At 38.9% G+C, this 14557-nt stretch overlaps 1 protein-coding gene across 2 annotated transcripts in view; it reads left to right on the top strand.

Annotated features, from left to right (window-relative positions):
* Positions 1-6614: 6614 nt before the first annotated feature.
* Positions 6615-14557, top strand: part of SLC38A8 (solute carrier family 38 member 8) — a 31887-nt gene continuing 23944 nt past the window's right edge. Inside the window, exons 1-2 of one of the 2 annotated variants that reach the window (XM_025169373.1) lie at positions 6809-6897; positions 8187-8274. Coding sequence is in view for 1 of the 2 variants with exons in the window: in XM_007432518.2 (XP_007432580.2) it covers positions 6786-6897 (112 nt within the window). In the remaining variant the exon portion in view is untranslated. Of the gene's footprint in view, positions 6898-8186; positions 8275-14557 lie in introns of both variants that reach the window. The other variant, XM_007432518.2, reaches the window with a different exon arrangement.

The raw sequence follows: 14557 nt of genomic DNA, 5'->3' as shown, positions 1-14557 counted from the left end.
TGAAATCTGCCATAGTGCTGCTTATAAGTTAGTGGAATTGGCAGGATCTTGGGGCATGCAAGAGAAAAAAGTCAATGTGCGCTCAGTGTGTGCTCAGTGTGCGCCAAGATGCAAGTTAGGAATCTGTTAAAGTAAATGGTTGTTTCCCTAAGTATCATTTATTTAATTACTTGCTGGGAAAATGCTGGGTGTTTTGAAAGTATATCTCGTCATAAAGAGATGGTAGGACTGAGGTGGAACATCTTTCAGTTCTTTGGTATAGCTAACTAAGTAGGATTGAGAAAGATTGAAACTGCTGATTTAGTGGGCAATATTAAAATGGATGGACTTGTAAGGCAACTTCTTGTATTCTTATGTTACAACAAGTTCATATAATTACAAGAGCATTTAACAGTTTCGCATGACCATCAGTGGATTGCGCCTGAATTCTTCCTTGCAATGACCACAAATTATATTAAATTAGTGTTTTTATTTTCTGCTACAAATAACTAAAGCCAAATTCTGAAACCTGCAGGACTTCTTTGACTTGTGCAGAGTTTTGTAGCGAGGCCTGAAAAGGAGATGAAACTGGGTTTTTTGGGGGCGGGGGGGGGAACTGAAGTTTAAGTTAGCTAATTGCTGAGAATTTCGCATAACGACTCACGCACTTTTAAAATTGCAATCAAGACAGCTAATGGAGAATGGAAAAATATTTGGCAGTTTCAGCTTCTGAACTTTTTTAAAATTACAATTTTTAAAAAAATGTTTTAAACTACAATTTTCACACACCCCTCCCCAAAAGAAGCCCATCACTTATGTAGGCATCTCTCAAGGCAATATTGTTCTAGGTGTGGTTCCTGGTTCATTTCTTTTGATTTTGAGATTTTAAGTAACCTGATTTTATTTCTGAGAAGACTCTAGTGCTGTGGGGAGCTGGCATTCTTCCATTCTGATTTCTGAACATGGTAAAGACCCAATAGCCCAACTGCCTTCCCTTACAGCAACCTTCTCCAACCTCAACTTCTCTAAAGCTGCCTGTACCTAGACTTCAACTTTCAGAATTCTCTGCGATGTCTATGCTGGCTGAGCAATTCTGAGAGCTGGATGGCATACATCTGGATGCCCCCCCCAGGATGATAAAATGCTCCAGATGTGTACTTAGAATTGCTCATGGACAAAGAGTCACCCCCGATTAAGTATGATACCTGCTCCAATTATGTCCCAAGTGTTTAGAATCAACCACGGCCATCAGATACCAGGTCACGGATCATTGTTCTCACCTCCACTGGCAAGAAGGAAGGTAAGAGATAACAGGAAGAGCATTGGCAAACGTGCTTGCTAAGGCGTAAGTGTGGTAAACAGACCTTGTCATTTCAAAGTTTAAAGAGAAATGTTGCCATGGTTATTCTGATATGGAATGAAAAACCAGATGAAGAGGTGTAAAAACTGAACGGTGGGTATTAACGGAAACAGGTTTCTGATAGGAACTTAGCTATGTAGGATTTGTTTCTTTTTTTAAAAAACGAGCTTATTGTCCTTGTAGATAGCAATGTAAGTTGTGTACATAGTTAACAGAAAATGTCACTGGGTTGGATCTGGGATCTAAAGTTTCAGAGTTGGCATCAGCTCTGTGTTGAAAAAGGAGCTGTATTGCTTTGCATGCATATTTAACAGCAAGTATCTCTTAATTCATTGGGGTTGTCTTTTAGTAAGGACCCCATGCTTTGGAATGACATCAGCCCAAATCCAGTTGCAGTCCGCATTATTATACTGCTGGTTTGGCCAACGAGGTGAAACAGATTTCAGGGACCCGCATCCAGGAAAGGCTGCTCGCTCTTCACAAACTTGCCCTTACTTCTTTATTAGTTTTGAGACTGACACCTCCTTGAAACTCTTGAGAACTTACAGGAACAACTTGTTTTGTGGTAGTGAGGGATAATCAGCCATTTTCCCCATATAATTAATATTGGATGAGTTGATTCTGGTGGATGGAGGTGGTCCTGAATGTACCTTGGTGCCAAGCTCTGTAGGGCTTTATAGGTTAAATCCAGGACTGTTCTGATTTTTCAGATCCTTACATACGACCCTCCATTTGTGGGAGGTAGGATTAGCTTCAGCTGCTAGATTTATTGACATTAGTGACCCTCCTATTACTGATTATATTTACCAAACGGAAGATGATTCCCAAATTTCATGCTATATTCTAATCCTTCCCTGCTGGAAAAGTAGACAGAAAAATAATTGTGGAGCCCTTGGGGTTTTCTGAGCTTCGTTCTTTTCTTACAAACGTTTCATTACCTGGCTAGGTAACATCTTCAGTGCCTGTTCAGTTCAGTTCAGGGCACTGAAGATGTTACCTAGCCGGGTAATGAAACATTTGCAAGAAAAGAACCAAGCTCAGAGAACCCCAAGGACTCCACAGTTCAACCCTGAGCTACACATATTAACCTCTATTGGTAGAAAAATAATTATAAACACAGACAAAAATCTGAGCTTCTTCCTCTTGCCAATCCCCCTCCCCAGAAAAAAAAAAATTATGAATTTGCAGTTGATTATTGAGGGGGGGGATTCATATTGTTGTATTATCTCTATTGGGGGTCATCAGAATTGGGCGGCCTTATAAATCTTATATAAATAATAAATAGATAATAAATAAATTCAGCCACTTACCAGGGAGCAAGCCCCAGTGGTTTCTAAAGGATTTTTCAAAATAGATGAATTCCTGAGTATTAATATAAGTAATACTGGACCTTGGAATTTTGGTCTATGGAACTCAGCCTTCCTGCAATACCACTTGGACATGCTAAATCATTTAATCATAGTTCCTTGAATAAACCACAACTGGCCAAGTTCAAAGAGCACAACAAACCAACAGAGAGACAGCATTGTGATTTAATGCTGCCAGAAAAGGACAAGTAATTGCAGATGGGGGAGGCTAATGCTGCTCAGTGGCTTCCTTCTTATTTTCAAAACGAAGTTAGTTACAATTGGCCAGTTTACAAAATACAGCAATAAAAACAAAGAAATACGTTGCTGAAAAGAGAAAGTCCAGAGAAAGCCAACAAAAAATTTTGATTAAAAAAAATTCCAAAACTTTTTTAAACAAAAAGTTCAAAGACCAAAACACCACGCAGGGGATCCATCATCTACTCTAACCCAAGGCCAAGGGGTAGAACCAGATTTTAAACGTTCATTTAACTAGAGCCACGATGTTCATTTACTTATTTTACTTTTAGTTATTTTTTTAATTTAGTTTCATTTAATTATTTTCACTTTTCAAAGATATTTTCTCCATGACAGAACAGGGCTGTAAGTTGACATTAAAATGTGGAAGCATATAGGTTCGGAAGTCTCTTTTTCTAAAATCAGCACAGACAAACAATGCTTTCCTTTTTTGTGATCTACTGTGTTAGGAATCTAGCAACAATTGGAGAGCAGCATAAGGAAGGTGGTGCTGGAAAAGAGGCTTGGGTGCATAATTGTGGGGATGCAACATGGCTATCTGAAGAGGAAAAGGGAGGTATAAAATCAGGTCTAGTATTTAATAATTACATTTATTGTTAAAGCCTTCAATGAACTGAAATGTAGGTTGCACCCTTCAAACCCAAATCTGAGATTTATGCAATGTAGCCAATGTTCTTTAAAGCCACTGTTGATTTATAATTTATCAGTTGACCCAGAGGTTGTTCAGACTTGGGTAACAGAGTTTGAAGAGATCATGTTTTTAATCTGATGATGAATATGTAATATCATGTTTTACCTCTTGATCACTTGTGTGGGAAATGGAGTTCTTTAGAATTAAGAGAACGCCATGGTAATAGCCTACTCTTTCTGACACACCCCGTAACAAATGGAGTTACCCTACATCTTGGTCTGAAAATGAGAATGTCATTCTCTAAATAAGATGTGGTTGTATCTTGGGTGTGCATAAAAATCCTCTAGGGCATAGCTAGGTAGGATCCCTATGGCACTGATGCCACCCTCATTAGCAGCCCTAAAAGTACTCCCTCCCCAAAGCTCAAATGATCCCTCTGTTATCACATGCGACTTCCAACAAGGATATACAACATCTCAGAGGGAAAAATGCTAACATTTCATAAGATTTTGGCTACGTCGATGTATTTTAAGTTTTAGTTTTGGTATTCACACCTTTGCACAAGATGGCATCGGGTGGCTGGAAGAGCTATTGACATCTTCCCTGTTGATGATAGCACATAAGACATGCGCTCTTAATGTTTGGCTTCTCTAGCATATCTTGAATGGAAAACTGGTTTAGGACCAGGCTGCACCAGCATCCAACTGGTCCTGTTTGACTATATTTTGCTTTTCAGTTTGGTATGAGGCCATACTATTACATGTGCTCAGACAGGTTGATGCAAAAGTTGGGATCATCTTTGTGACAGCTCCTACCCAATATCATTCTTTTGATTATCTGGAGGTTGGTGAAATCCTCTTGGTTTCTATTAGTTTACATGATCTGTTTTATTCATAATTTTCTTGGGAGGATCTCCCAATGTTTTTAACCTGTTTACAAGAAAGTTGACCTTAATAATTCAGCTTAGCAGCATAGTGCTAACTTTTGGAAGTAAGATAGATTTTGAAATTAGATGGGAAAAAAGCCAGTTTTTTTTAAAGAAAATGAACTAACATTGTTATTATGGTGATCATTCCAGAACCATAAACAGAGACCATTACTTTCAAAAATTATCTATGAGGCTTTTTGATTTTCTTATGATTTATATTACTCTAATTAATTGGTGTGCTATTAATTTGCTGCTATGGTTGAGTCTCAAATACTTCTTTAGTTCATAGTTTTTTTCTATGTCTAATACTGCTCTTGTTTAATAATATGAAAATGTTAATATATTTGCTTTCTTAAGGGTTCTTGCCTTCTTTCTCAACCATGCAGTCCTTCACGTTGTACAGTGGCTACTCATAGGATTGCAGCTAAGTCATCCAGAGACTCCTCCTTGCTTTTCCAGATCATTGCTGGATTCTTCTCCTCCTCTTCCTAGTTCAAAGCTTAGTTCAAAGCTTAGATTCATCCATGAACTTTGTCACATTTCAGTTCACACAGAGATGTGATTTGCCTTTAAAAGGTGATTTGCAAGGTTGGGCAGAATAACTTACAATGATGGGCCACATTTTGAAGTTTGGTGTCAATATTATTTGGGGGGGAGAGGTCATTAGGACCGTGGCTATTAGTCCTGCCCATTTGCTGTGCGGTGTATTTGAGGTGCTGTCCACACAGTGGTTCCTTAATAAGGTCTTCTATAGAGACTGGATATGCTGAAGATGGTGCTGCAGTGAGTGCAGCTGGGACTTCTCTCATATAAATCAATGCCAGTCTGGTGTCCTCCACTTGTTTTAGCCCAGCATTCCTAGGGATGAAAAGTTTAGGAGGGAAAAGACTGATAAAGCCTAGGTAGGCACTATTAGACTATAAGTATCTACATATCATATTAAAAAGGCTGGATTTATACATGATTTACCAAGATGTATTGAGTTAAGTACATTTGGGTTGTCCCAATACACTAAAACATCCATCATGGTTGGCAAACCACAATAAGCTTGTTCAAATAATACTAAGTCAGGATTGGTTAGCTACTGTTTACTGACGAAACCACAATGGGCTTGGTTCTGATAACACACTAAGCCTTTAACCTTGATTTATAAATCTCAGTAGCAGGGTTTTGGCTACATAATAAACCAAACCAAATTAGAGTCAATATGACTTAACACCGTGTAAAACTTCAGCCAAATATTCAGATCCCCTTCTGATGGATCTTCTGTTATCTTGATGACCTTCTTGAGGTTTATTTGATGGTAGGTCTTCAAGGGTAATAAGAAGCAACCATTTAAATGTGTCATGATGTCCATTTAAATTTGTCACAGTGTTGCAAGAACGGTGTCTCCAGGGCATTAGGGAAATTAAAACAGACGTGGAGATCAGCCATTAAAGGTCAGATGGTATTTATGTTGCTTGTTACTTGGGGTTTCATTTTATGAATGGCTTGCAGAGAGCTATGCAAATCTTTGTTTTAGGGTCCTTAGGAATGATGTGGAACATGGTGGGTGCAGGAGGGATATGGCAAAAATGACTCTCTTAGGGTTTGAGGGCCACACTTGCTCTCCAACCAGTGTGCCAAAGGCTGTGTTAGATGCTTTGGATCAAGAGTGGGGCTAGGACAAAAAGACCGAAGTTGGCTTTAATTTAAATTTAATTAAAATGGAACCAGTGAAATACAGCCAACATGACTCCTCCTCAGACATTTAATCCTTTCTCCCTTCAGTCATATTAAAAATTACAATTTGGGAGCAACCTTTGGTGAGGCTGAGGGCCACAGCTGAGGCTCTAGGGCAGTGTTTCTCAACCTCAGGAACTTTAAGACGTGTGGACTTCAACTCCCAGAATTCCCCAGCCAGCCATGCTGGCTGGGGAATTCTGGGACTTGAAGTCCACACGTCTTAAAGTCCCCAAGGTTGAGGAACACTGCTCTAGGGGCTGCAAGTCATATACTACAGGTTTATTTGCTCCAACCTGCAATGGGCTGAAGAGGCTTATCTTATTTGCTCAGGCTTTTTGCTGGAACACCTTTCCTTTTGGAGGAAATAGAAAGCTTTGCTGTTGCTGCTACACTTACATCTGAATTTATGTCCAGATTCATAGCGAAGACATTAGAAGAAGCAACACATCAAAGACACACGAAGTTATTATTCCCCTCTCCTCTGCACTGGGGAGATCACACCTGGAGTCCTCTATAGGCACAGGACAGGATAGAAAGATTCAAAGAAAGGTGGCAAAGATGTTACAGGGATCTCAGAATATGAAAGAACTGGGGATGTTGAATCTGGAGAAAATGAAGGGAGACATGTTAGCCGTGTCTGGGAACATAAAGGGAAGCTACAGAAAAGATGGTAAGAACTTCCTTCCTTCCTTCCTTCCTTCCTTCCTTCCTTCCTTCCTTCCTTCCTTCCTTCCTTCCTTCCTTCCTTCCTTCCTTCCATACAGTGATGTTTATGTAATATAATTAAAGATTATTGATTTTCTATTATTTATATAGTTTAGAGTATTGAAAATAGAGAAGAGAAAAAAGTATTCTATCAATATTAATTATAATTTAGGATGTCAGTATTACAAGCATGACATTATTTGGCTTTTTCATCCAAAGTTGAGTATAACATTGAAAAAAGAATCGCTGCATCTCACATCAAAATATTTGTTGTATGAGAAAGGTTTTGATCTTAAGCTGATTAGTTAATATTAAAGTCTCCGTTGTTTTGTTACTTAGTGTGTATGTACGTGTGTGTGTATCTGTATGTATACACACACACACACACACGTTAATGAAAGGAAAAAAATAGATAAGCGAAGCAAATTTAACAAGAATTAAAATACCAAAAAGTAAAAGGAAACGAAAAAGGAAAATAATTTTAAAAAAAAAGCCGCCAAAGTTTTGTTTAAATATAAGGAAAATCTTCCTGATGGTAAGATCTTTATGACAGCAGAATAGAGGTTGCAAGTTCTCCATCTCTGGAGATTTTTATGAAGAGCCTGGATAGTCAGCTATCAAGGATGTTTTGATTGGTTTTCTTGCAACATTTTTTTTTTTTAATCCACTTTCAATCCTGACCAATTCTACGGAGACTGCCTGGACAAGTCCCTGCAGTTTTACTGGCAAGGTTTTTTCGGAAGTGGTTTGCCAGGGCCTCCTTCCTAGGGCAGAGCCCAGCTGGTGGTCGCAGGAAATCGGGTCTCTTCTGTTGCGTTGCGTCGAGCAACCGGCAACCAACTCCCATTTTCCTGTGCAAGGCATTGCCAGCGTTTTTTCCTCCCACCAGGGTGAGAGTACCTATTTATCTACTCGCTTATGCTTTCGAGCCCCTTGGTGGGCAGGAGCTGAGGGCACAAGATGGGAGCTCACCCTGCCACGCGGAGCTTGGGCTTGAACCGCTGAAGTGCCAACCATTTCTGGCTGGCAACTTCCAGCGTCATTAAGCCGCTGCGCCACCACGTCCCTCTCTTGCAACATAGCAGGGGGTTGAACTAGGTGATTCTTGGTGTTCCTTCCAACTCTACAGGTCTATGCTTCTACAACCAGAAATGTTCTAGATAGGCAGTCTTGTTTTCCTTATACATTTGACAAATTTTGTTTTGCAATTGTGTCACAATCTTTATTTAAACTGCTGTCTTCCTCCTGGCATAGTCTCCTCTGAATGGCCCTCTGCTGAATTCCTAAACTGATGAAAAGTGTATCTCTGTCATATCTGGAAGGTTAAAAAGTCTAATCTCAGGTATGTTCATGATCCATTGTGGTTGAAAGCTGCTTCATCCAGTTTCTGTCTCTGTGGCTGTGTATACATATTGCCTGACTGACTGATTGATTGATTGATTGATTATGTGCCATCGAGTCATTTTCAGCTCCTAGCAACCACGTAGATAGATTTTCTCTATGATGATTGGTCCCTAACCTGATCTTTTAGGTCTTCCAGCGGTGCCCCCATCACCACTGTAACTGAGTCCATCCACCTTGCTGCTGGTCCTCCTCTTCTTCTCTTTCCTTCCACCTTTCCCAGTATTACAGACTTCTCCTGAGAGCTGGGTCTTTGCATAAGGTGTCTGAAGTAGGATAATTTGATCCTGGTCATTTGTGACTCAAGTGACAACTCTGGGTTGATTTGTTTCATGATCCATCGATTTGTTTTCTTGGCTGTCCACGGTATTCTCAGGAGTCTTCTCCAACATCAAAATACAAAGGCATCAGTACTCTTCCTATCCTGCTTCTTCAAAGTCCACATATTGCCCTAACCTATTCTTTATTTTAACTGTGGTTTGTTGAATAATCATGGTTCAACTACACAGCTAGCTGTAAATCATGGTTTACACAACCACAATGGCTGGGTTTATACTACTTGTTAAGCCCAAATCAACCAAATATGCATTATGGTTAATGCAAACACACGCTCTGTTGCGGTCTCCTTCTCTCTTTTTCTTGACTCTCAAGCAGTCTTTCTCAAACTTTTTATTCCAGAGAAACCCTTGAAATTATTTTCAGGTCACAGGGAAGTCCTGCATAAAAAATCTCCCAAAAATGAAAACTTCACAACACAATTCACTTCTAACCCACGCAGCCGATGTTTTACAACATTTACAACAACAGCAGGCCAGCAGTTGAGTTGCAGCATGTAAAAACTCCCGTCACTGTGAGTGCTAGCACTGTGTGGTGTGTGAAGTAAATATATATATATATTTTTTTCAATCACGATCTCATGCAGAACCCCAGTTGAGAAAGACTGTTCTCAAATTTTAACCTAACCTGGCCCCTCCATTTAGATTTTTCTTTTGCTATGCGTGATTCATAGTCCACAGAAACTTTCAAAGCACAGTTTGTTCTCTGCAAAGCACTGGCAGTTTAAGCATCTTCTCTGAAATTAAGGAACAAAGTGATTCTGACATAGGATCCATCCAGACATTTTAAAACACCGGATTCATTGGCTTCTTTCTTTCACCCCTAAATTCCTTTTGACATCTTTCCTCTGTTCTTGGTCTCTGTTGCATATAAGTTTTGTGAAGAGAGAGAACCACGTATTCTTACTGTTAAAATGCCTGAGTCCACAAACTTGTGCAAATGATTCAGAATTCTACCTTTAAAACTCTCCCACGCACATCTTTTCCCTGCCCTGTATTAAAACTCTTAAATGTTAGAACTTTAAAAACCAGCTTTACTGCCTGGCAGAAGATCAAAGCTGCAACATATTCCTAAAGTCTAAAGAACGTGTTTCTTTTCCATCCTGATTTCCTGAATCCTGTTGGTGAAACTGACTTTTTACCCAGCTTGATTATGAAAGAGTCAATAGGCTGATGGTGGGACAGTGGCAAGAGCAAGGGACCTGTGAAAATTACTCAGTGAGTCATTATCTTTCTTGGTTTTACAGCAGAGATTAAACTGTTTAACGAAGGCAAAAGGTATCGGATGAAAGGATCCCTAACAAAGCAGACATCTTTTCATACCAAAATTTGCCTTGGTGCAATTATAAAAACCAGGAAGAGAAAATTCTTTATCTCTTGACAGCTAGGCTGAAAGGGTCATCTTTTAATGTATTCTGCCTGATATAAACTGCTCAGCAGCTAAACGTTTTGTACCTTGCTCAAATTTATGTATCTTCTTCTTTTCCTTCTGCTGTATACTGATATTATACAATATGTTGGGAGATTAACCAAGAAGGAGGTGCGGCCAGTAAGACATTGCTTATAAAAGACCAAGAAAGACGATGAGGGTGTGACATGTAATGAACAGGGCAGGTGTGAGGCATGGTGTGAAGATAGCTTGCCAAACGTGATTCTTACTTTGACAGAAGTTAATGCGTGATATGGGCTGAGTTGGAAAAAGGAGTGAAATGTTGCAGCCATCTCATAGCCGTTGGATGCTAAAATGACCACAGTGTTTGGGCAATCCTGACGCTTCCATTGCATCTTGCCATTCTGGATTTTGTAGTTTGTCAAGTCTCCCATCTGCTTAGTACCATCTTTTTTTTTTTAATCCGTTCAGTTGTGTCCGATTCTCAGAGACTGCCTGGACGAGTCCCTGCAGTTTTCTTGGCAAGGCTTTTTGGAAGTGGTTTGCCATTGCCTCCTTCCCAGGGCTGAGAGAGAGGGACTGGCCCAAGGTCCCCCAGCTGGTCTTTGTGCCTAAGGCAGGACTCGAATTCATGTCTCCCGGTTTTTAGCCGGGCGTTTTAACCACTACACCAAACTGTCTCTATTACCATCTACTCCTGCTCAAAATCATTCTTTCTTTCCTGCACATTTGAGGCAGGTTTAAGAAAGTCATGCATTTTTGGGAGGGAAGGGGGAGAGGGAGGAAGGGATCAGAGAATCTGCTTGCTCCTCTTTTGTGCTTGGCACTTACCATATATTTACACACTTTGCGTATAAGTCCATCTGTGAATAAGCAGACCCTCAAATTTTAAACCAAAATACTATGAAAAATGTGCCACCTGCAGATAAGCCAACCCACATTTTTCATGGTATTTTGGTTAAAAATTCAAGGGTCTGCTTATCCACGGATGGTCTTGTATGTGAATATATACAGGAAATATGGGTGTTTTTAAAAAGCATTACCATATATACTCATGGATAAGCCCATCTGCAGATGGGCCAAACCCAAGTTTTTGGGTGTATTTTGGCACCTAAAATTCTTGGCTTATCCATAAGTAGCTATTCTCTGGTGAACTTCAGGATCGAGTCAATTTCAAATTTCCTTAGTTTCATAGTAACTAAATGCAAAAGAATGGTAATTCCTAGAAGGTTCCCTTTTCCTCCTGGAACCTGTTCCCTTTGGTGTCCTGAGGATGATTTGCATATTTCTGGAGATGTATCATTTAGAACAGGAACTGGCTCATGAATATAGACCTATTCATTCATTCACTCATTCACTCATTCACTCATTCACTCATTCACTCATTCACTCATTCACTCATTCACTCATTTATTCATTCAAACAAGTGGCTCATGAATATAGCTCCTTTTCAGGAGAAGACCACATCCTGAATGCCATGAACTTCTACCTGTCCAAGAAAGGTCTGAACCACACCCCAAATGCTCAGAGTGGTCCATTCTGGAGTATGCACATGAGAGATGGAATGTTCTAAAAACTGACTGCTCCATGTTGGCCATCACTATTTCACAGAGCTGCTTGAAAGCTTCCTTGCTTGATTTTCCATGTTTATACAAGCAGTATGGAGTTCTCCTTGACAGCATTCTGCAAGTAAAACAGGCAGCACCACAATGTCAAAGCATAGCATACTCAGCAGAAGCCACAGTTGCTCCAGGATTCCTCATAAAAACAACAGTGCAGAAAATATCCCCAGATTTTTGGGCGAATAAGCATTAGAAGAAACAGGTTAGCACATGTGTTCCTTGAGTGAGACAGGCACCCAATGAGAGACATAACACCCAGGTAAATCCGCCACTGGTTTGAGCATAATGTAAACTATATTTGAACTTTATATGGGTCTGCTCTCTTCTTTTCTGACAGAAGAACAAAGAGGCAACTGCAATCATGCACTTCCACGTTCAACTAGTTAATTTTGTCTTACGTATGAAAGAGGACTATGGTTAATTTCAGTCACGTCTGGATCCTTACTTTCATATTAAAGAGGAATGTTTGTATAGTTGCACCTATGATTAAATTATGCTATTGTGCTGAGAATTATTGGTAAATAAGTAGAAATAATGTAGTGGAATAAGTTCTCAATGGCTGTATTTTTTAAAAATAAATTTATTAAAGATTATAGTTGCAATAGTAAAAACTAATACAAACTACAAGAAATAAGGAGTAGAAAGAAACAGTAAAAAGTGCAAAGGAAAAGAAAAAAATGTGAAAGAAAGAAAAAAATATAGTAAAGAAAAAGAAAAAAAATAAAGAAGTGACTTTCAACCTTCATCACAAGTATAAACAATTTTAGTAACTTTTCACCTCCTCTTAATTTACAACCAATGATCTCTTCATGTCCCATCTCTTATTTATAAACAAATCCATGAAGCATCTTCATTTCAGTCCTGGTGTCAGCAAATGTCATTAAGGGTTGTCAGAAATAACATATCTATTTTAACCTTGATCAAATAAACCAACTTTATATTCCTTTTAGTTCTAACAATCTTTAGTCCATTCAAGTAATGTTGTAGAACTTGATTTCTTTTCCTTTTTCTTTACCCCTTCTCACAAGATTCATCCAAGCTTTAACAAACCTCTTTTGTAAATCCAATATAAAAGGTCACTCTCTCAGTTTATTATTTGTAATTCCCTTTTGATTTTTAAAGCATCAACTATTTCTTTTGTATGTCCAATGAAACATCTTTTTTCATGTCATTCTTGTAGCCTTTCATTTGTAGATCCACTTTCAGTGTCAACTCTGTTTCTGTCTCTGTCTTGACAAATAAAGCTTGTTCCTCTTCTGCCATTTCTTCCAAAACATCTTTTGGACAGAGTCTATCCATAGAAGCAAATATTGCTATTGACATTATTGATATTAATTTCTGATTCTATTTTTCAAAAGTAACCTTCAGTATTTCCAATGTTATAATATTTTGTGTCATTCTGTAGTTGTTAATCAGGTTTCTGTATTCTTCTCTTTTAATTAAAATCTTTAGTTCCCTCTGTGTCCAATTTTTTGAAATTGTTTATCTCTTTTATGTTCAAAACAAGTTGACTTTCCCATGGGAAGGCTTCTTATAATTAATTCCAAAATCTTATTTCAAATTTATCTGGACCCTTAATCCATTTATAACTTTCTAAAATCAAAGTCTTAATTAGCTTTTTGCTGTTTATTTCAATTTTTAAGTTCTTAAGCTTGTAGTTAAAATTTTCTTTCACTAAGGATTGAAGGCAGACTCACCCAGTGTTTTCAGATTTGTCGATCCAAAAGTTCCTAATAGCTAAAAAGCAGTTAGCAAGCAATTTCTGAAAGTAATTAGAAAAGGAAGTATACAAACCCAGTGTCCTTTCAAAGGCACCGACCATGGTTTGAGTGAAGATGGCTATTCCCTTGTCTCCCAGAGCTCTAAACCCACTGGAGACTGCTGTCCTGTGGCCTCCTTGCAAGGAGCAACTGTCTGGAGCACTTGTGGGCAATCTCCTGCCCTCTCTTTATCTGGAGAGGTTCAAAGAGCTGGACTACACACTGGCTCTTTGTTCTTTGCTGCAGTTGTCAGCTCCGCTTTTCACTGAGCCATCTTTAGTCCTCCATTTCTTCCTCTGGAAGCCCCTCAATGGCTGTATTCATGCCCAACCTGTTTTATTTTACTGGTCCATTTTCAGTGCCTTGAATCATAAACTAAGCCAAAGAGCTGAATTTAAACCAGATGCTTAGCCACAGGAATAAACCAAAGTTAACACTAAGCAAGAACATTCACTCAGTCTTTAAGTAACTTGGTAAGATGTATAGTGTAAGAGCGAGTATTCGTTTTTGGAGTTTATGTGAAGTTGACTTTGTTGGACAACTGAGTGTATTTTACTTTATATTTTTTTAAAATGAGAGCTGCTTTGCTTAAAATGAGTCCCAAATCTAATTTATAACACGGTCTGAGGCATTTTAGCCTACTGTTTCCCCACTGAGAATTCAACATTGAGCAAATATCCTGGACCTCCAATTTGAATTCCTGTTAATTAGATATGTGACTAAACTCTCTGAAAGCAGATGATGATCTTTTCTTCCCAGGTTTCTTCTGTGATTTCCTTTTATCTTTCATGGGCCAGTTTGTGCAACAACTAGGGGATGCTTGTGGAAAACTAACAGCAGAACTCTTCCTTGATAAACTATGAAGCGATCACACAGGGAATGGTGGGGTTCGCCTGCAAAGGATTAGATACACATTTCAACCTTTCTAAATCAGGAATGTACTATATTTCAGTTCCCAGAATATTCAAGGAAAACAGTGAAAGGGCTTGCTGACTGAAACTTATAGGTACAGTACTGAAGTCCAGCACATTTAAAATGGTTCAAACTGGGGAAGGCTGAACTATTACATGCAAATGCTTTGGTCATCTTCTCATGACATTTTTAAACACACCTAACC

This window comes from Python bivittatus, unplaced genomic scaffold (assembly GCF_059951505.1).
Source record: "Python bivittatus isolate LINGU-HERP-01145 unplaced genomic scaffold, Pbiv_v1 ctg000190_np1212, whole genome shotgun sequence".
Lineage (NCBI taxonomy): Eukaryota > Metazoa > Chordata > Lepidosauria > Squamata > Pythonidae > Python > Python bivittatus.
The sequence above is the reverse complement of the archived record's forward strand: the minus strand, read 5'-3'. Positions and strand labels throughout refer to the sequence as shown.